We start from the raw sequence: 21,823 nt of genomic DNA on the forward strand, positions 1-21,823 counted from the left end.
TGTTCCAGCCGGAGCGAGTTCCTAGGATGTGTCTCGTTCCCGCTAAAAGATGCTGCTAAGGCCGACGTGTCCGGGTCCTTCTACCTGCAGCGGCCGGCGCCCGCGCCTCCGTGCGCTAGAGAACTGAGCAAAATGGCGACCGACAACATTGATACCAGCACTGAAGAGAAGGAGAATTGCAATGATAAAGGTGAGGATGATTTATCCGTCAGTATAAGTTATGCAGTCGAAGGTGAAACTAAACAGAAATTATCGCTAACTGCTCACGTGCATATCGTAATTTGATATACAGTGAGCGTGAAGTGCGCGAGTGGTTTGCGAATAGTGCTAGCGGTGTGATTGCCAGATCTGGACGCACCTTATTGTTTTCTAAATTAGAACGTCTTTGGTTAGAATCAAGTGCTCATACCAATATAATTTTCTCGTTTTTGCGCTGTGATTGGTCAAAATATATTAATATACCTACTTTTAAAATTGTGTTGCAAAATTTTCTATTTATTTATCATAATACAAAAGACTAAGTAAAACTTGATGATTCCGTCTATGGCTCATGTTGCGCGAGCCGAATTAATGGTAAATGCACACTAGAAAATGTAAATAATGGCGATTTCCGATAGATCACGATTCGCACCCTCACACTTCTGTATTTTGACCAATTTGGCGAGATAATAGATTATGTCCTACAATGTTTTAAAGATGACTCGTTTTCTATGGAAAGTGTCACGTGATCACCGGTCACCGTCATAGAACATTAAGGACCGGTAGCTCCAGCCCGGCCCCGGCCCGGTCTAACGCGTGTTCTTTATGTGCATTTTTACCAATAATTTGACTGACGGCCCGATTCGAAGAATGATTAAGACACGTTTAAGATCTTGGAAAGATCTTTAAACGATCGATAATAAACGACATGTCTAAATTGACGTTTATTTCGATTTCGCTGTGATCCCAGTAAGATCTATCTACGATATTTCTAACGTCAAAGTGACATTGGTTGCCCGAATCGAGCTGCTTCTGTCAATTAAACGATATCTAAATGAGAACTTATCTAAACCAGAACTTATCATTATCGTATTTCATTCTTCGAATCGGGCCCTATATCTGTGTTTTCAAATGCCTCGCATTTTAGTTATTTTTTTACTGAACACTGCAAGAGCTTGGCTGACTTATGCTACCGCGATTGTATACATATTTTAGATAAGTGCATTGCAGTTATTGTATTTCTTGATTACATCAATTCTACAGATGCGTCCACACAGTTTGCTTTTGTGGAGCAACACTGTACGTAACTGTTGCACAGCGTTCTCCACAAAATTAACTGGGATATGGATGGACTATTAATAGACATCATACGACACAATTATACATGAACCTCCGCATTATATAGGTACTAAGCAAAACATTCAATACAAAAAACTGTTTAATTATCTGACAATTACACTACTAATGGTGACTTTAATAATGCGGTGCGTCCAGATCTGACGAATGCGAATGCGAATAATTCGCGAAAGGGTCGCTAAGTGTTCACATGTCTTTCGTACAATTTTAATAATATTTTAATAACTTGCGTAATAGTATACCCATTTGTATATGGCAAACCTTAATAAATAAATGCAAGCGAGTAAGCAGAACTAGATCTGGATACCTTAATCCGTTAATCTATAATTACAACAGACTGACGACTTCCATGTTTTCAATGATTTAAACAGCTTTATTTTGTACAGGAGCCCTTAACGGCCCGTCCGGGCAGACGGCGGTGGCGGCCGCCCTCCAGCGCGAGGCAGACGAGCACCTGTTCCTCAGATACTTGGAGCTGGACCCTCCGGAGGATGCTGCCGCGCCGAGAAGGGCCCAGAGGAACGGCAGGACTCCCTTCACCACATCTAGGAAGTAAGTACAGGACCAAAAGCAACCAAACAAGCATTTGTCAAGGCAGACGCTTTCAATCGTCCTATTGTACAGATGGCGGAAATAAAAGAGTACCTATCTGAGAATATGAGAAATATGTATTCTTGAACTTGGACTTCGCCGCGCCCAAGTACCAATAGGAATTGGCCTCTCGTCTCAATACCCTGAATAACTTAATAGCAAAGCACTTTAGGGAAGATTAGAAAATTTTGATCCTTCCCGTATACTTGTTTATTTTTCTTTCACAAGTCGCTTTCTCCTTTATTAAATCATGATTACTTATCAAAATCAAAATGGCGGTTGGTCGTAAATGTAAGCTATCACATCTTAACCTTTTTCCAGGCCGCACAAATCTACAAGGTTTTCCCAAAAAATCTTAATAGGTATATTCCAATTAATCCAGCTTTGATGATTCATTTGAAGACAAGTAACATTTCCTGAAAGTGTAATCTAATTTAAACCTTAAATCGGAATGCTAAAGTTGAAATTCTATTGGCACGTATGTGGTTAAATAAACAAACTCCTTCTTCAGACTGACCCGCGGTACAAACGGCGGCTTCGGCTTCACCGTGGTGTGGACGCGACCGCCGCGCGTCGAGCGCGTTGCCGCCGGCGGCTCAGCAGAACGCGCTGGTCTGCGAGCGGGAGATTACATCGTGTTCGTCGGAAATAAGAACGTTGTCACGTCGAGTGAAGACGAGGTTCGGGGGCTGGTCAAGTGAGTACAATCTAACAGTCAGCTCTAGTGTGTACGGTTTTATGGTGGTATGGATGCACCAGGCAGCGAACAACGTTGAGTGAGAATGAGGTGTATGGACTGCTCAAAGTATCTCTTAAGATTAACTATAAGCAGCAAGAGATGTTAGGTAAACCAGAGGTCATATCTACTCCAAACGATGGCGGTTTCCATGTCAAATTAGTGACTAACTATTACCAGTTACTTTGCCATTATAATCCTCGATATAGTTATAGCTGAACCAAAATGTCTATTGGTGTTTTAACAAAATGCTGATACAGATATTTGATCACTCTTTGTCAATCAATCAGTATAAAGAAATGCTGACATAACCAATTGATTCAGCTAGCGCAAAACACACACTTAGATCAAACGCTTAGTGCAAAGACTTCTCTGCGTCGCTTTTTACGATTTTAAACTTTATTTTTTGCCATCCAGATCGGCCGGACAGACTCTCCAACTCGAAACCTTCCGAAGAGTTCCCCAGAACGGCGTAGGGGCGCGACCTCGCTTAGCACAAGTGACGATCCCGTTCCCGGAGTCCACGCCCCCGCCCGCCCCGCGCTCCCCCCGTGTCGCCCCCGCGTCGCCCGCGCCTGTCGCCCGACCACCGACCGCCTGCTCGTCTACCAGTCAGAGTCTAGACCGACGCAAACTACAGCTACCGCAAGTCACGTTCTCGAAAGAGGTTGGTAGTGGGATCATTGTTTGAAAGGTTTGAAGATAGAACTGACACTATATCTGGTATAGAAATAAGTAATAAGAGTCGTTGCAGAACATTCTGGTTGCAAATTTTTGACAGTAGGTGGCGCTGTACTGCGTCATTGTCAAACGTTAGCGCTTGACGATATAGTTAAGGCATAAACAGCATGGCCGTACAGCAAACTTATAATTATATAATTTTATAGTCCAGGCGAATAGTTTCTCATAGAGAATATACGTCGGTATTCATATTATTCGTATTTACTAATAATGAATACAACGCTTTATATAAAAGTAATTTAATTAATAATTTAATGCCCATGTAGATAAGGTACTTACTCGTATTTAAAATGAACTAACGTACTTTCAAATATTTTATACCAAATGCGAAAGTGTGCTTAGTTTTTTAACTATTTTATTAGTTTAGAAACAATTATAACTTCTGCAAATCTGCACTCACAAATTAGACCAATCCATTTCATGATGTTGTTTTATCTCTAAATTTTTCTGTAACGTGATAAATTTAATTTGATTTTGTGGCATACTAGTCAGATGTTAGTAAAATTTCTGAACGAATTTATAGGGGTAATTTTGGAAATGATTTTTTTTTTATAATTATGACAAATACTTTTTTAAATATTCTAATTCTAATGGAAGGTGCTAGTGTAGTTTCGATTTTGTGTGCATTGTGTTTTTTTTTAATTTATTTAATTATTATGTTACTTTTGTACAGTAATTGTAATTATAATTTATTTGTATTTGTATAAATTAGAAGTAATCTTCATACATTCCATTAAACAATAGTAATTTTGTAGATTTTAAGGGTGTGTTTTGTATAGGTGTTTTAGTTAGGTTATTATGACTATGTCTTGTCATTATTTCTTGCAAACAAAACAGTGTATTCTTTTTAGTTGTTTTTTTTTCTGTTTTTGATATCCTAGTATTGCGGATATTTGATGTATATTTTTGTTCGTAGCAAACTTGTGTTTGTATGAAATAATGACAAAAATAAATTAAATTATTATTAGTTTTTAACTTATTAAAATGGGGAATCGTTACGTTTACGCCTTAAGCACCTTTTTTGTTATTTATTTGTTTTATTTTCTGCATTCTATGATTTGTGTGTTAATTTTGTATGGAAACTATAGATAATACTATAGATACTTTTATGTGTGTTACAGTAAATATACACAAGACATTTTAACATGTGTCTTGGTTATGTACAGGCATTACGTTATGCGTTGCACTGACGAGAATTTTTCGAGAATCTTATTATAAATATTATTTCCAAATTAAAGAACTTTATAAACAAATATGCTCCGTTTTTTTAAATAAGCATTTTTTAACCTCAAAATTAGTGGTAATAATACGTAAACGACACTTTAATTGAGTGCATAGCTACTCAAATTAATTTTGGAGAAAGAAAGTTATCATTACTCTGAGGTTATAAAATTTCTAATCTAAAAAAACGAGGTATAACAACATGTTGCTTTTTGCCTGTAAATATTTACAGTCCATAAACTGTCATTTCTACCAGTGATAAGTAATGCTCAGAAATGGTCGATTGGGTACTATTTTAATCGATTTTTTTTAATCAGATGTCCTTAAAATTCGATTGATCGAAAGAGTTCATGCACAATTTCACTTAAAAAATATCTTCTGACTGACGCAAACGTATGGTATAACAAGACGTTTTTTTAATATTTATTTCGCCTATAATGAGCTCTTTGATCAGCCAAATTTTATCCAAATCTAAGGAAACAAAAATTTGCCAAAATATCTAAAAACATGCCTAATATTTTTCTCGAAGATTCTCGAATAGCTTCGCGTAAAAACAGTTTTTTATCATCTTCATTTAGTTGTGTACATTACGTAGTGAACATTTTTTAATTTAATTTATTTTACTTTTGTATTTAAAGAATTTGGTTCCTGTTAATTTTATTTTGTTTCTGATTTATGTTCCTTTGTGTTAGTGCAAATAAATTTATTGCTTTTATTTACTTTCTTATTTTTACACCTCATCAATTTTTTTCACACCTTACCTGAGGTCATTGCGCTAATTTCCGTCCACTTGAATAATAAACTTAAAATTTGAATATAAACCTTTGCTGCACATAGACCTTTTGAAATCTTTAATGTCTAAACATAGATATATCAACAAAAAAATGATATTTCCCAAGTAGCTAATTAAAAATGAAACATATTATTCGCTATCCCGCCGACTATACTTGACACGGCCAATGATAATCCGTATGACAGATCCTCCAATTCGCTTTTGGATTGACTTAATTTAAGAAATAATTGTTGAAATAGGATTCTACGGTATTTTAATTACTTAATTGTTATATTTCTGAATAATAGAATGTGTTATAGTAGAGAAAAAAGTCCAAAAACATTTGATGTTGACAGTTACGCCATACAAAAATGAACTGTCATAAGGATCATCATTGGCCGCGTCAAGTATAGACGATAACTAGAGCCTAGAAGGAAACTAGCGCAATGACCCTTCTACCACGCATATTTATAACAGCCATTGAAAAAGAAGGGGGGCAATTTTCGACTTTCGCTTCGAGCGTTCGATTTCATCATAGAGAAATAAGAAGTAATAGAGTGCTCACTCCATACATCAGTTTTGGTACCAAAATGATTATTATTTTCGCAGTCGACATCTAGCATCGAGCAGCGGAACTCTCAGTACTGCTACTCGACAATAGATATCGCGGCAAACAAAAAGTCTAATGCTCAACGATTTTCTCCTAATATTATAACCAGAGTAACCGGAACTCTATTTTCAACTACGTTTACTCTGGTTATAATTATAATATTAGCTGACAATCGTTAAACATTAGACTTTTTGTTTGCCGCGACATCTATTGTCGAGTAGCAGTACTGAGAGTTCCGCTACTCGATGCTAGATGTCGACTGCGAATATAATAAGCATTTTGGTACCAAAACTGATGCAGGGAGTGAGGACTTCACTTCTTATTTCTCTATGGTTACATGTAATTTCAAATGTCATGCGAATATAGCCAAGCCGTGATAATATCGTATTGTTTTCGATTTTAAGCCCTCAAATCTGAAAAATTGGCCTTAGTTTGAATTTGGGATTTGTTGTGCCAAAATGCGATAAACAACTGAATGGGTTTTCTAATAAGATAAATGAGATAGGCAACAATTTGTATGGCGATACCAATGGCTGTCACGACTGGTTTGCGTGGTGGAAGAGAATGTAAATCGATCATCGAAACTGAAGACGAATAGAATTGTAATAGAGATCTAAGAAAACAAACGTGCTCCTTATTTTGACATCCAAGACAGATGGCGCTGTACTGTACAGTAATTTAAATTACCAAAGGAATCGATTACTAAGGAATCATGATTACTGTAATGAAATATGTATTTAATTTCATAAGTAATTGATTACGCCCAACTCTGGTATACCTACATCAATGCACTATCACAATAATCATCTATCCTCAGTGACAGAAAAATACAGTAGGCGACAAAAACATAAGAGTACGGAGATAAGGAACGCAATCTTCATGTACCAAAAAGTGTCATCAAAAAACTTTAAATAGGTGGCAATACAATACCTAGAGTACTTGAACAAAAAAATCATAGACAGCGCAATTCACTCCGTCAATAACGCCTAGGTTCTTAGCTACTCTAGCGCTACGCTGGAGAGATTTGGAACTATTATTTATAGCTGACAGCTGGACACTTTTGCAACAGTTCTACCATAAGAGATGCCACTCCATACATAAGAGGCTATCGACTGTCCAGTGGCGCCCTCTTTAGTAGAAATTTTCTTAAAACCAATCCATTTCTGTACAACCTAGCATATTAATTTTCTAGTCGTACCTTCCCAACTTTTCGTCTTTGTCACATAGTTTTAAATAAATAAATAAAATAAAATAAAATATTTTTATTTCAGAACTTCTAGAATTCCATAATAAATTGTTAGTACCATCGTTATAGCTAGGGGTTAGTAAGTACATTAAAATCAAATAATAAGAATAATAAATAATTAATAATCTTGACATAATAACAATGAAATCATGATTCATAGTAAAATAAAAATTAGTTGAAATAATAAATACAAAAATAATTAATATATTAACATGTCAAATTCAAAATAAAATAGACTAGAATAATAATTACAACGTCAAAATTTACTACTTTTATTCATATTCCCATAAATAATGATTTCATATCAAAAGAGCAATAGGTACAAGTATAAAAATGTCGTAATATTTTAATTAATAATTTTGACCCATGTATACAGGATGGAACTGTCTGGTCTGTCGGCAATTACCTTCAGTATCCTGTTGTCGCTGCCTCGGATGCGGTTTAGAATAGATGCGACCCGCTTTCGCCTGATCGCATAAAAGTCGTCAGTACGCGCCTCGGCAAACGGTTTTATATTGTTTATTTTTCTTAACTAAAATCATTAACAAAGCGGCAAATGTCGGCAATTTTTTCCGTTTAGGTGATACTGATAGTCAAAAAGTAAGTAATATAAATCATTGTGGATAAGTAGTACAACATTAATATACTGGATTATACAGAAACGGATTGGTTTATTAGAAAACACAATTCCACTATTGAGGTCGCCACTGGACGGACGTTCCAATGTTAATTTGTGAGTTTTATCCAAAGAATCCTTCCCAATCCTTACGCAGCCATAGAGAAATAAGAAGTAGTAGAGTGCTTACTTCATACATTAGTTTTAGTACCAAAATGCATATTATTTTCGCAGTCGACATCTAACATCGAGTATCGGAACTCTCAGTACTGCTACTCGACGATAGATATCGCGGCAAACAAAAAATTCTAATGCTCAACGATTTTCCGCTAATATTATAGGGACCGTGCGCATTGGAGGGTCTGCCATCTTGTGGCCTGAATCGGAACCATAAACATGTACATTTACACGTCACGTGTTTTCTTGTGCATAGTAGGTTCTGCCATCTTTTGGGCTACATCGGAACAATAAACATGACATTTACACCTCGCGCCAAAAATCTGACGGCTCCTGTGCTGCCTCCTACAGTTCATGCACGCTCCCTATAACTAAAGTAACCGGAACTCTATTTTCAACTCCTACACTTACTCCGGTTATAATATTAGCCGAAAATCGTTGAGCATTAGACTTTTTGTTTGCCGCGATATCTATTGTCGAGTAGCAGTACTGAGAGTTCCGCTACTCGATGCTAGATGTCGACTGCGAAAATTATAAGCATTTTGGTACCAAAACGGATGTATGGAGTGAGCACTCTATTAGTTCTTATTTCTCTATGGCAAACCAGCAATATATTAATCTTTAAAAGATGAGTGTTCAGAGAAAATTCAATAATAATACTGTACAAGTCTTTCCAATCTCATGTGGGACGACTTATCGTATTGTGTAAACTAAAGGGCAGCCTATAATGACAACAGGCCCTCTACCCCCAGGCCCCCACGGCAGACAGCAGGAAACGCGCCCTCCTAGCTGTGGTGGCCCGTGAACAGCATTATGCCACATGTCTTCAATTCGGCTTGGTTCGCTTCGTGTCACCTTTGGCTGAGAGAGCGGACCTCATAGCACCAAACGACCATCAGTTGTTATTTCAAAATATAGAAGAGGTAATTTTAGTCTCAGAGGTAATCTCGCTCACTGTTGTATTCCTTTTTTTAGTTATGTTCAATAAGGAATAAAATAACTTTTCCACCTTCCAGATTCTAAGGCTTTCCGAGGACATCCTAGACCAAGTGGTTCAGGATGACGGCGAGATCCAAACGTCGACGGTGGTGGCGGTCTACCTGCAGAAGGCGCCTGTGTTCCTTAGCCTGTACAAAAAGTACTGCCTTGGGTTGAAGCGGGCGGACTGTGTACTTGTAAGTCCTTATCTACGAATTCGTACATTTGATTTCGGTTTCTGCTTTTGCGAATAACAAGCCCATATCGTCCAGCGCACTGGTAATGAGTGGGCCCCTTAAGATAAGTATCCGAAACCATGACGTGCGCTCTGTCTGATCCTGGATTTCCCGGAGCGTTTAAGGCAATTTGCAGCTCCTATATTATTTTTGGGGGTTTACGAAAAGGAACACAATCTATCTATATCATTTATTATCAAATTATTTATTGCTTTTTTCGCCCCTTTATTAATAACAAATAATAAATAAATATTATAGGACATTATAAGTAATTCTTTACCGTATTTTTAATTTAATTTAATTCATATTTTTATTTTATTTTTTGTAATTTATATGTAAATATTTTGATTGTTTTACCTATGGATATTGTCCGAAATAAATGCTTTTTATTTTTTTTATTTTTTTTTAAACGGAATAAACATTTTTTTTTTCATTTTTTTTTTTCATTTTTTTTTTAATTTTTTCATTATTACACAAATTGACTAAGTCCCACAGTAAGCTCAATAGAGAGTGAGAAACATAACTATAAAGAGTAGGTAACTTGACCGTGACGCCATAGTGAAATGTTATATATAACATCCATAGATAGTGACTAATCGTTTTGACATTTCGAAAAAAGAAACTGATTTGACTAGTATTCAAATACCCTATTGTTCGAATTGAGCCGTAAGATATACGTCAGTAAAACCGTTATGAACATAAATTCGATTATGCTCTGTATTTTTTAGGTAAAAAAATCAAAAGACCCCAGCGGCGCCTTCTCGCGCTTCTGCACCAGCCCCCCGATCCCCCGCCGGAGGCCCGACATCACCTCCCTGGTCCACAAGCCACTGGAGCAGTTCCGAGAGCTGCTGAGGTTGATGAGGGCGGCTGCCGCGTCGGCGGGAGCGGGGCCGTACGATCAGCTTGAGAAAAAACAGTTGCAAGTCATTGTGGACCAGCTGCAGGTGTGTTATTTTTGATAGTCCACATATTTGTAATTTTGTGATTGAAATTTGCAAATCAAAGTGCGTCATAAATATGTTTGATGTGTCATCTACGGGTATTTGAAACCCATCGCGGTCACCATACATCGCTTCTCTTATATTTAGCTTCATTCAAGTTTATGATATAATATTCCGACAAGCATTTATAGTGCTACAGGTAATCATGGGTTGTTGTAAATACCCTCCATGTATTAACCTCACGGTCTTTGTAAATGATTCGTAAATCCTTATCTGCACATGGCAATTGGCAATCCTTGCCTCAAACTCATTCTAAATGGATGAATCAATGTATCAAAATAGTATGAAAACTGAGGAACTTGAATGCAGTCTTACAATTGTATTTCCACAGAGTGCCTACCAAGATGTAACAGCGGGCTCAGGGCTCATGGGATTGGCTGGCGATGGCAAGCCATTGCTCTCCGTTGCCGATCTTGAGAGCAGACTCGTCTTCACTAGGTGTAAGGTAAGACAAAGTGACTTATGGCCTCTAAAATGAACAAAGAATACGTAGTAAAATATAGAATATGACGCGGTAAAACAGGTAAACTTATTTAGCTGCCTTGCTGTATAAAATTGTTAGCTGCCAATTTACCTAGTCTTATTGAATTTAATCCTAAAGTCTTATTGATATTTTTGTAATTAGAGTGTTTTAAAATGTTCAGAGTTTAACTTTCATCGTTTTTTTATGATTTCACAATCGTTGCTTCTTTCTTTATTTGCTCCGAGTCCGACATCTACAATTCACCCGTACGATGTTTAATAATCATAACACAAACTTTTTCACGTTACTTATCATTTGCGACAAAAATTAATCAGGGCTTTCTCAAGATTTTTCCACCTGCAACAATATCATCATCAACCTGTGTTAGACCTCTCTAATAGCACGCGTATATACACAGCGAGCTTACACAGAGGTTAAATACTTAGATGAGAGGGCTGCGAGGATCTAGCTCAGAGGGGTGCCATAAGAGAGGCCTATATGCAACAGGAAGCTCAAAAATCGAAAGGAGTTACTTGATTTATCCTTTTACTTCCAGCCCTTCATCTTAAGCACAACCGGCCGGCAATGGATCTTTGGTGGCGAGCTATCCAGGGTGGAAGGGCGCGCCGTCCGTCCGTACTGGGCCTTACTGTTCAGCGACCTTCTACTCTTCGCCACTGTCTCCAGAGACCGGGTTCTTTTCGTCACGGAGGAACCGGTGCTGCTGGCCACTGTGTCTGATGCTCAGTTCAATCTTAGGAAAAAAGGTATACCTGTAGTATCTTTGGAAACTTATCAAACTTTTTTGCTTTGCATAAGGGCACCGCGACAAATTCTCGTGCGCGACGACTACCGGTCTATCTCTAACTGTTTTTATTATACATTCATTAAGGGTTATCTATCTCGCGCACGGAATACTGACGAGGCGTATTTGTGCTTAGCCGTTGGCATACGAAATGTTTCCAAAGTAGCGAAACCTCATAATTCCTTTCAAAATACTGAAGTTCAGTAACTGAACTTTCCAAGAACTTTATCAGCTTTTTAGGAAGTTTCTGCAAGTACAGATATTGCGTATTTAAAGTTGAAGGATAGATTTATACAGAGTGTCTCCCACCATAGGGCTTTAAATGCAGGGTGGATCGGGCATCGATTCTACTCGCTAAATTGAGCTACTTTTACAATTTGTCTTTTCCATAGAAAACATCAACATCTGATCAGCAAAAATGTATGAAAAAGCCAAATATTTATTTGCGATTTCGGGGTTGGTCCCAATAAAAGTAGCTCATTATAGTGAGTAGAATTTAAATCCCCACTGTAAAATTTCCTAATGAAATTAAGCTGATGTGTGATGAGCTTAATGAGTGCTTAACTAAAGAGTCCAACGAAAAATGAGACACTTCAATATTTGCCCCATACTATCACTTTTATTTCTGAACTGTCTCTTTGTTACAGCGACAGAATTCAGGCTGATCCTCGGAAGAACGGGAGGTGAAAGCCCTCTAGTCTCCTGCGCTCCTCGCACGCCCGGCCGAACCAGGACAGTGGTGCTACGGGCTCCTTCGATAGACCTCAAGGCGGTGTGGCAGAGTCTCCTTCAACGTCAGATGTGAGTACTTAACTGGTTGTAATAGAACAACGTAAACAGTTTTTTCAAATGCTACCAGGCCTAGCCAAGACAGAGGAATGAGAAGTAAGCACTCCATACACAAAGAGAATTTGAAATACAGGTGGATTGTCGAAGAAAATTTTGTAGCCACAGTAAATTTAGTGCCATCTTTCGACACATGATTAAAACTTTCTGATATTTAACAAATTTAACACCTATAAGTGAAAGAATAAGGAGCAAAGTTAAATGGCGTTCTAAAAGTGTAAACTGTGACTACAAAGTTTAATTTGACAATGTGCCTCTATTTCAAATTCTCTTTGTCCATACATCAGTTTTGGTACCAAAACGCTTATTATTTTCGTAGTCGAAATCTAGCATCGAGTAGCGGAATTATTAGTACCGCTACTTAACATTAGATGTCGCGATTGACGAAATTTGTATTACTCAACAGTTCCATAGAGGAATGAGAAGTAATAGAGTGCTCACTCCATACGTCAGTTTTGGTACCAAAATGCTTATTATATTCTCAGTCGACATCTAGCATCAAGTAGCGGAACTCTCAGTACTGCTACTCGGCAATAGATATCGCGGCAAACAAAAAGTCTAATGCTCAACGATTTTCAGCTAATATTATAACCAGAGTAAGCGTAGGAGTTGAAAATAGAGTTCCGGTTATTAATTACAGTGATCGGAACTATGGGAGTAAAACTTTAACAAAACTTATCAAGCGGACGTAAAAAGAGTGCTCCTAGCCTTAAACATATTCGAATATCTATGAATGTAAATATTTTTATGGATGTAAGTACTATACTATTCTTATCCCTATGGACATGAATATTTTTAGGGCTGTATGCACTATTTCCTGTCCGCTTAACAAGTTTTGTTAAAGTTTTACTCCCATAGTTCCGATCACTACTAATTATGAAGACCACGGGCGATATGGGGAACTTACCTGTTATAATTGGGTGTATTTTTTGTTGTAATAATAGTGATTTATATAAGTATTTTTTTTTAATAATTTTTGTTATCATTTAAGTTGTATATGATCTTCTTCTTCTTCTTCTTCTTCACTGGCTCAGTGACCCAAACAGGATCTTGGCCTCTGACACAAGAGAGCGCCACTCTGCCCTATCCTGCGCCACTTCACGCCAGTTGGGTATTCCGAGGGCGAACAGGTCTTTTAGGACTTCGTCGCTCCAGCGGTATCTGGGACGCCCAGACGGACGTTTATGAGTTGTATATGATAATATAAATAAATGTAATGGGTGTATCATGATTTTTGATGTAGGAAGTGTTGGAAATAAGAGGTGAGGGACAGGTGTGAGAGGTATGTGAGGTAGACGGTGGTGGTGAAGGTAGACGGGGGTCTGAGGTTGGGGTTTGAGGGGTTTGGACTTGACGAGTCCGGCTTTGAGAGGTTAAAGGGTCGAGGGGGTAGTGAATTGATGGGTCGGAGACTAAGGGGTTGGGAGTTGAGGAATCGGGGGTTAGGATTAGGAGTTAAAGGGTCTAGGGTTGAGGGGTCGGGGAATAGTGGTTGAAGGTTTGGTGTTGGTGATTCAAGGTCAAGGGTTGATATGCTGTGACGTTGAGTGATCGAACGGTTGAGGGATTGGGCCAGTAGCGGGGCGGAGGATAGATTTAGAGTAGTGGCAGGAATGATTTCTCAAACGCACTCCGACACCGACTCCAAACATCACAAACATCACAAACATCAGTTGGTAACACATATACTTAAAAAAATATGATATTTTATTTTATCCTTTTTGAAGTCGGTTTAATTTTTTTAGTAAAAAGTTTTTATATTGTATGCAATACTTTAAAATTTACTTTGTATAGTCAACATTGTATGCTTAAACTAGACCCTGACAGGAAATTTCGGTATACTCTTAATTCATTTTAGTGTCATAATAACATTTAAAAATGAATACCGACCAGAGAATACCCTCTCAGTTACTTGTGTATCCAAATAACATTGTTTTATCTCTTTCAGATACCGAGCAAACACGATGTCCGGCACTCCCCTCGGTTCACCGCTGGATTCGCCGGACCCACAACTCACCTTCTCCCTGGCCACGCTGGACTCGCAGCAGCGCCAGGTATCCGCATCCAGCTTCCAGCGAGTCTCCAGCCTAGCGCTCCTGCCCGCCAGCAGCTACCGATCTCACCTCAACATGCTCGTCGAAGAGCGCCCCGAGAAAGAAGTTAGGGTCAGCTTCGATGTCCGGACCAATTCCATGTCGCCTGTTCCCCAACCCGCTAGAGGACCATTAAGCTCAGTCTGGCGAACGGCACCCACGCCAGAAACCCCGTCAGCCAATCTTTCCCCAGCTGATTCACAAACTTTCTCGTCCCATTTCGTCTCCACTTCTTCCATGGAGAAGAATGGCGAAGCCACTTCTCCTAGTGCTCAATTGACGCCGGATGCCGGTGAAAATTATTCCGACTTGTCACCCTGCAGATGGGAGTCTTTCGAAGCTGATCTAGCAATGGCGGATTTGGACGTAGACCCGTCTTATAAGCACGCGGTTGAAGAGCGTATATTCCTACCCGACGACCCGCTTTTCCCTTGTATGATGTTGCCGGAGCGGCCTACCCCGCCAGCGTACCTAGAGCTTTGATCCCCCAACTCCGATACGGAGGCGAAGGCCTTGGATAGCTGCTTGCCCCGGAAGTGTGATAGCGACTGAGGTAGCTTTGTTTCAGCGTCGTTCCCGATAGATGGTGTTGGTTGGTGTAGAAGGCTTTCGTCGTGTAGACCCGAGCGTTTGTTGGATTGTTATAAAATTTGCTTATAGTTGAGAATAAGGTTGTGGTACATTTTTGAGAGACATATTTTCGATTAGCAGTATTGAAGTGATTTAGTATTTTCATCAATACTATAAGTCTGACCTATTTTAGTTCGGTGTCCGATCTCTATCTTCTAGGGTATGACAATCTGGTAGTAATCGTAAATTTTACAGAACTGATAAACCCTTGTACAATGCTTAAAAGATGTTGAAAGGTGTCTAGATATGCCAATATATTTTACCGGGTAGCCTAAGTGTCAAAGATGTAACAATAGGGTACCAACAGTAGCAAATATTTATATACGAACTCATTCCTAGGGGTTTTCAGGAGTTTAATTTGGCTTCGTAAGTCTTCCGTCCTTTTCTTATGATGTATTTCGACGTTGTTAGACTCGACTGTCCCTCGATTTTGTGACATATGGGATGTTTTAATGAATGTTTACGTAATAGCCCCAAATTTATCGTGTTGTTAATATTAGAAAGATATATTGTGCATAAATTATAGGTCTTTGTAATGTGTAACTTATCTGTACATAGCCTTACAGTCATTGTACAGGTCATGTGGATATTTGGCGATTTGCGTCGCGACACTAACTTCACTAGCCTTATATTTTGTTGGCATTTTTGTTTCGAAAGCTTTTTGTTTTAACTGTTTTATTTGAATTACTAAACGTTTCAACTCCTAGTTCAACTATTCGTTGCTTTCTGATGTCTTATGACTTATAAAATAAGATAAAATCGAGCTTCAAATTTAGACTTTTCCCTTTTGGACTTTTAACTAATGTTATAAAATGTTGTATGTTCAACTGTTGTTTCGAACGACGAGGGCGTAACTCAGTTATTTCTCTTAAAGGAGACGTTTTTTTTGTTATTTGTAAAACTGACAGTTTGTATATAGTAACGATTGAATTTGAACTACGAGTGAAACGAAATTCATATAAAACTGTAGAAGTTAATGTAAAGCACTGTCGCCTTTATACGTAGAATAAATGTGTTTACAACGAAAAATGGTAGTCGATTGTACAAATATAGTTATAGTTTTTTTGTTAGTAGCTAATTGTATTGTAATAAAGTATTTTGAGTTCCTCAATACCCGAAATATCGATGGCATCGCAAAAGCAAAATGTTCACATAACCTCCTTTACCCCGGTCCTGTTACGTATAAGCTAAAAAGAAATTTTTACAAAACGAAACCTAGCTAGAAATCTTTCGGTGTTTTCGGCTGTGTGTAAATTTTTAATAATTATAAAAGAAAATGCAAATAATTTTGAGAAAAAAAGTTTTTGACTGGGTCCCCTGTAGCGCAGATGTATCTTTGTGTTTAGACCGGATGTCATAAATAAAGACGTTTGTCAACGGTGAGAGATAATTTTATTTCTTTGACACCCATTTTGCGAAGCTAACGAATTATTTGTACCGACTTACCATTTTTCTGTGTAACACTGGTCGTTCTGTACCTATGCGGTCTAAGTGTCAGGTAGTTCTGTGTTACACTGGCGGTTCTGTACCTAAGCGGTCTGAGTGATAGGTAGTTCTGTGTAGCACTGGTGGTTCTGAACTTATGCGGTCTAAGTGTCAAGTAGTTCTGTGTAGCACTGGAGGTTCTGTACCTGTATAGGTACAGACACTACAGACCGTATAGTCTAAGTGATAGGTAGTTATGTGCAGCACTTTCGGCTCTAACCCTATGCGGTCTAAGTGTCAGGTAATTCTGTGTAACACTGGCGATTGTGTACCTATGCGGTCTAAGTGTCAGGTTGTTCTGTGTAACAATAGCAGTTCTGTACCTATGCGGTCTAAGTGTCAGGAAGTTCGGTGTAGCACTGGCGGTTCTGTACCTATGCGGTCTAAGTGTCAGGTAATTCTGTGTAGCACTGGCGGTCCTGTACCTATGCGGTCTAAGTGCCAGGTAGTTACGTGTAGAGTGCCATTCAGAAAAGCGCGTACCGGTGCATGTGTAGGTATTTCGTTTTTCTTTTTGGCCCGTCGTCTCCATAGCGTACTCAAGAATACAAAACAATAGGGAATAATACACGAATCTCTGCGTAGGGGGCGCCACTACCACAATCCATCACAATCTGAGGTTCTATCACGAAACAAGTAAATCGAAATTTCGTGATCTAACCTCTCTATCACTCTTGCATATTCGAGCGATGAAGAGGCAGATAACTAAATTTTGATTTTTGCGTTTACCGGTAAGCCCTTTGTAGACAAACCGCCTTGATGCATCAATGTCATATTTTATTATCTGTGGAAACTTATCAAAAACAGTTTAAAGTAATGTATCACTACTTTGTTTTAACTCATAACGTCGCATAGTTCGGGCGGGGACCGTATGATCTACTACGTCATCTGATGGCAACAGATAGGAATTTATATGTAGATTCAGAAAATACTCGTCTGTCAGCTCTCAAATGGCCGAAAGTGCGTCTGCCGAGCATGTAAAGGATAGGAAGGAACTGATTGCTTATACCTATTGCGATTGCCCGGTTACAAAAAAAAGGGAAATTGACGTCATCCGACACGAAGATGAGACTTGTGGCAACAGATAGGAATTTATATGTAGCGTCAGAAACCACTCGTCTAGTCTGCCAGTTCTTATATGGCCGTAAGTGCGTCTGCCGGGCACATTAGAGGTACCAAAAAGAGTGGAATTTACATCATCTGATACAAAGATGACACTGGTGGCAACTTATAGGAATTTATATTGAAGTTCCGAAAAAACTTGTCTGCCAGCTCCCAAATAGCCGAAAGTGCGTCTGCCGGGCACTTAAACGTACGAAAAAAGTATGAAATTTACGTCATGTGATACAAAGATCAGACTTGTGGCAACATATAGCAATTTATATGTAGGTTCAAAAAATACTCGTCTGCCAGCTCCCAAATTGCCGAAGTGCGTCTACCCTAAGTATAGTTTAATTTTCAGCCCCGATGCAATATTAGGGAGATTTGAATACTGCAAGTAGATAAAAGTAATTCACTCTATAAAGGAATTAAGTGAACCAATTTTATAAGATTTGTTTTCGATATTAATAGCAATTATTAAAAAGATATCCATAATAAAGCATTTTGGACCTTTTGACCGCTTTAGAGGCCCGCAATCGACTACTAGGGCCAAATGTGGGAAAACCAGCTTATAAATTTTGTTGGAGGGAAGACCGACATAGGGTAAAGAAACTCGTAGTATTAGTACGTGGTTCGAAATTATTTTCGTTGTTTAGGTTTGGACCACTGTGCCACGCTTGTATGTCTGTATTTTATCAAATAAAAAAGACGAATGCTATTTAGTTGTAAATTACATTTACTATGAGAAAAATTAAAAACTAAATTTCATCTCATATAAAAAGGAACAATCCGTCACATTTTTGGGGATAAAAAATAAGAGAACGAAAGAATTTTGACCCACGTACGTCGCTCAGAAAGGAAAAGCTTCACTCCTTCTGTTCTACCGACCTTCTGGAAGTGGAGTATAAGGTACAAACGCAAGAGTTAAAAGCAACGAAAGATCTAGTTGCTATTAGGAACAGTTCCACTCTCAATGAATGCTGAACCTCTTAAGCCTGGGATCCGTTTGGCGACTTCCCATGGGCCTGAACGTGGGCTGTGGCATTGGGTTGGGCGTCCGCGGGCCGGATTGGAACACCTCGCGGGCCGGGGTTTGGAGACCCCTGTCTTACACGAACTGTTTACAACTGGACTAGGTTCGATTATAATGACATTAATAACTGACCGCTCATCGCATACGGGCGTATGATCGACCATACGCTTGTGAACTAAGTAATGATCATGTATAATATGGAAGGTAGAGGCCAGGAACAGAATCTCCATATATCAAAAAGTGTCCGACGAAAAATCGTACATAGGTGGCGCTACAATACTTAAAATACATAGAAAAAAATCTAATCATAGACAGCGCACTTCACTCCGTCAATAACGCCTAGGTTCTTAGCTACTCTAGCGCTACTCTGGAGAGATTTGGAACTATTATTTATAGCTGACAGCTGGACACTTTTGCAACAGTTCTGCCAAAGGAGATTCTGTTCCTTGCCTCTACCTTCCATAATGTATAAGGAGAATTTGAAATAGAGATGGATTGTCAAAGAAACTGATATGTGTTAAGGTTAAATATCAAAAAGCGGCGCCATCTTACCGGGCATAGGCCAAACTTTGTGGCGCCATCGCTCGAAACGATCCCGCCATACCTTTGGCCTTTGAGAAGATGCCACTTTTTGATATTTAACAAATTTAACACATATCAGTGAAAGAATAAGGACCAAAGTCAAATGGCGTTCTTAAAGTTTTAATCACGTGTCGAAAGATGGCAGTAAATGTATTGAGGCTACAAAGTTTTCTCTTTCTTACTTGACAATTCACGTCTATTTAAAATTTTCTTTGAAAATACATACAAGAATCTGAACTCTATTGTCAAGGTGTAAGCATGTTGAGATATTTTCGAGCGTTACTTCTCTGATATAATATATACTTCATACCTAGTAGGTGCACATAATTATTTAAGACATACAATACTGTGTATATGAACCTCAAGAATAATTAATAATAGTAACAATCTCTTTATACCTGAGAGTGTGTCTAGTCTAGTTCCTAAACACAAGCACTATAGTCGCTATGTATCGGAGCATAAACAAAATATAGACACAACCTTTTTTTTATACTACGTCGGTGGCAAACAAGCATACGGCCCGCCTGATGGTAAGCAGTCTCCGTAGCCTATATACGCCTGCAACTCCAGAGGAGTCACACGCGCGTTGCTGACCCTAACACCCACCCTCGTTGAGCTCTGGCAACCTTATTCACCGGCAGAAACACAACACTATGAGTAGGGTCTAGTGTTTCGTCCACCGTACTTCCGTCACAGCGTAAAAAATATTATTTTATTCAATTTAATTAAATTCATTTATTTAATCAAGTAATATGACTCGCAATTTGTTAGTATACAATACAATATTAATTCTTATATCTAATGTTAGTATATAATTAATAAATTAAACATAATATGGGCTACAAAGACACATGCATCTCACAGCAACGCCTCAAGTATGAACAGTCAACCTGTCCGCAATTGAGCGCAGGATGGGGTTGGGGCTGTCCCGCACCCGGCGCACCAGGGATGAGCATGGCTTGCGTGTGGTCGCATGAAATCAATCCATACGCGCCTCCGCAAACATCCCAGATGCGCTACAGAAGCGGGGCAGCCCCACCAACACCCGAAACTGTGTTGAAACTTTATAGTCTGTGCGGAAAGAGAAGAACCGTGGAATGTACGGAACCTAATACATTCCAAGACTCTTCTCTTTCCGAATAGACTCTAGACTTTTTTGGTCAGAATTTTGATGGCATTTTCATTTCTCAGTCATTTGAAACCAGACTGGAAATGCCATAAAAATCTACTGTCACTGCTGAATGTCCTATAATTTTGAAATACATAATATCTATTGAGAAAGGTGTACTTCTGACTCAAAATACTTGAGCCTTGATCAAGCTGGCTACTTGTATAGACTCGCCGCAGCTCAGCTGAGACGCAAACTGGTGCCGCGAGCGCCACAGAAGGCGCCCGTAGCTCCCGCAGTCGGGGCTCCACGCTGCACCTTCAGAAGTGGATGACGCAGCTGCCAGAGGCGGAAGAGTTAGACCCACCTGAGCCTGACATGGAGGTAATCATACTCATACAAAACTTTGACTAAGCCCGTCTAGACGGACAGCTCCTTTGGGGTTTGACGCTGCACCTTTAAAAGTGGATGACGCAACTGCCAACGGCTGAAGAGTTGGACCCATTTGAGCCTGATATGGAATGAGGTGATATGAAGGTTAGCTGAAAGTATCCGCTTAAGTCGATTAGACAACAGTCTGTACTCTGTAGTGACCCTGCCTATGAAGCCGATGGTCCTGCTTCATAGGTAAGGACATTTACCTATATTTGTATTTCATCACACAGATAGTTTATTCCTAAGTCATGGGTGTTTTCTATGTGTATATCGTGGCCTAGTATCCATAGTACAATCTTTGCTTAGTTTGGGGCTACGTCGATCTGTGTAAGACGCCCCCTAATATTTATTTATTTATTCTCTTAGGTAGGTATGTCTATTCACCTCATAGATAGACCGTCTTTCCACCTACTACTTCATATTTGTAGTGGACTATACGAATAGGTACATTAAAGAATCAAACACAATTGACAGCTAACATTATATAGACGACCTGGCTATGTACCTATCAAATACAGGGCCATACAACGCTATCCACTTCAGCTGTCTGTTTGTGGCTGCAAAAGAATCCAAATACGATAACAAAACGTTCCTGTTCAATAAATAAGACAATTATTTACTATCCAGATGTGGAGCGTAGAAGAACTGAGGAAGCGGTCAAAAGAGCTGAACCTTCTAGAAGTGGCCGAGGTGATCACCATGAACGGAGACAAGAGTTCACCTAGCGAGAAGAAGGATGCAGACCGCAGCCCCTCCAAGAGCAGTAACTCTGGGAGTCAAGTGAGAATTATTTTGTCTAAGTTCGACCACGCCTGCTTGCTTGTTTGTTATTTTCGGCGAAAGAAAACATTGTGAGGAAACCTACATACATCTGCGAAGAAATTCAAAGGTGTATGTGAAGTCACCATCCCGCATTGGGACAGCGCGAGAGGAGGCCTGCAGGCGGGCCCAGGAGTGGGACGTATATAGGCTGAATTAT

General features: G+C 39.1%; 1 protein-coding gene across 3 annotated transcripts in view; it reads left to right on the top strand.

Annotated features, from left to right (window-relative positions):
- Positions 1 to 21,823, top strand: part of LOC133524983 (uncharacterized) — a 127,835-nt gene that overhangs the window by 62,031 nt on the left and 43,981 nt on the right. For 2 of the 3 annotated variants that reach the window (XM_061861179.1, XM_061861171.1), the window contains exons 5-17: positions 9 to 190; positions 1,722 to 1,887; positions 2,438 to 2,623; positions 3,080 to 3,329; positions 8,798 to 8,968; positions 9,062 to 9,220; positions 9,988 to 10,206; positions 10,595 to 10,708; positions 11,283 to 11,493; positions 12,179 to 12,332; positions 14,326 to 14,431; positions 20,638 to 20,793; positions 21,472 to 21,624. In XM_061861179.1, the coding sequence (XP_061717163.1) occupies positions 9 to 190; positions 1,722 to 1,887; positions 2,438 to 2,623; positions 3,080 to 3,329; positions 8,798 to 8,968; positions 9,062 to 9,220; positions 9,988 to 10,206; positions 10,595 to 10,708; positions 11,283 to 11,493; positions 12,179 to 12,332; positions 14,326 to 14,431; positions 20,638 to 20,793; positions 21,472 to 21,624 (2,227 nt within the window). Of the gene's footprint in view, positions 1 to 8; positions 191 to 1,721; positions 1,888 to 2,437; positions 2,624 to 3,079; positions 3,330 to 8,782; positions 8,969 to 9,061; positions 9,221 to 9,987; positions 10,207 to 10,594; positions 10,709 to 11,282; positions 11,494 to 12,178; positions 12,333 to 14,325; positions 14,432 to 20,637; positions 20,794 to 21,471; positions 21,625 to 21,823 lie in introns of all 3 variants that reach the window. The other variant, XM_061861163.1, reaches the window with a different exon arrangement.

This window comes from Cydia pomonella, chromosome 1 (genome assembly GCF_033807575.1).
Source record: "Cydia pomonella isolate Wapato2018A chromosome 1, ilCydPomo1, whole genome shotgun sequence".
In the NCBI taxonomy this organism is placed as follows: domain Eukaryota; kingdom Metazoa; phylum Arthropoda; class Insecta; order Lepidoptera; family Tortricidae; genus Cydia; species Cydia pomonella.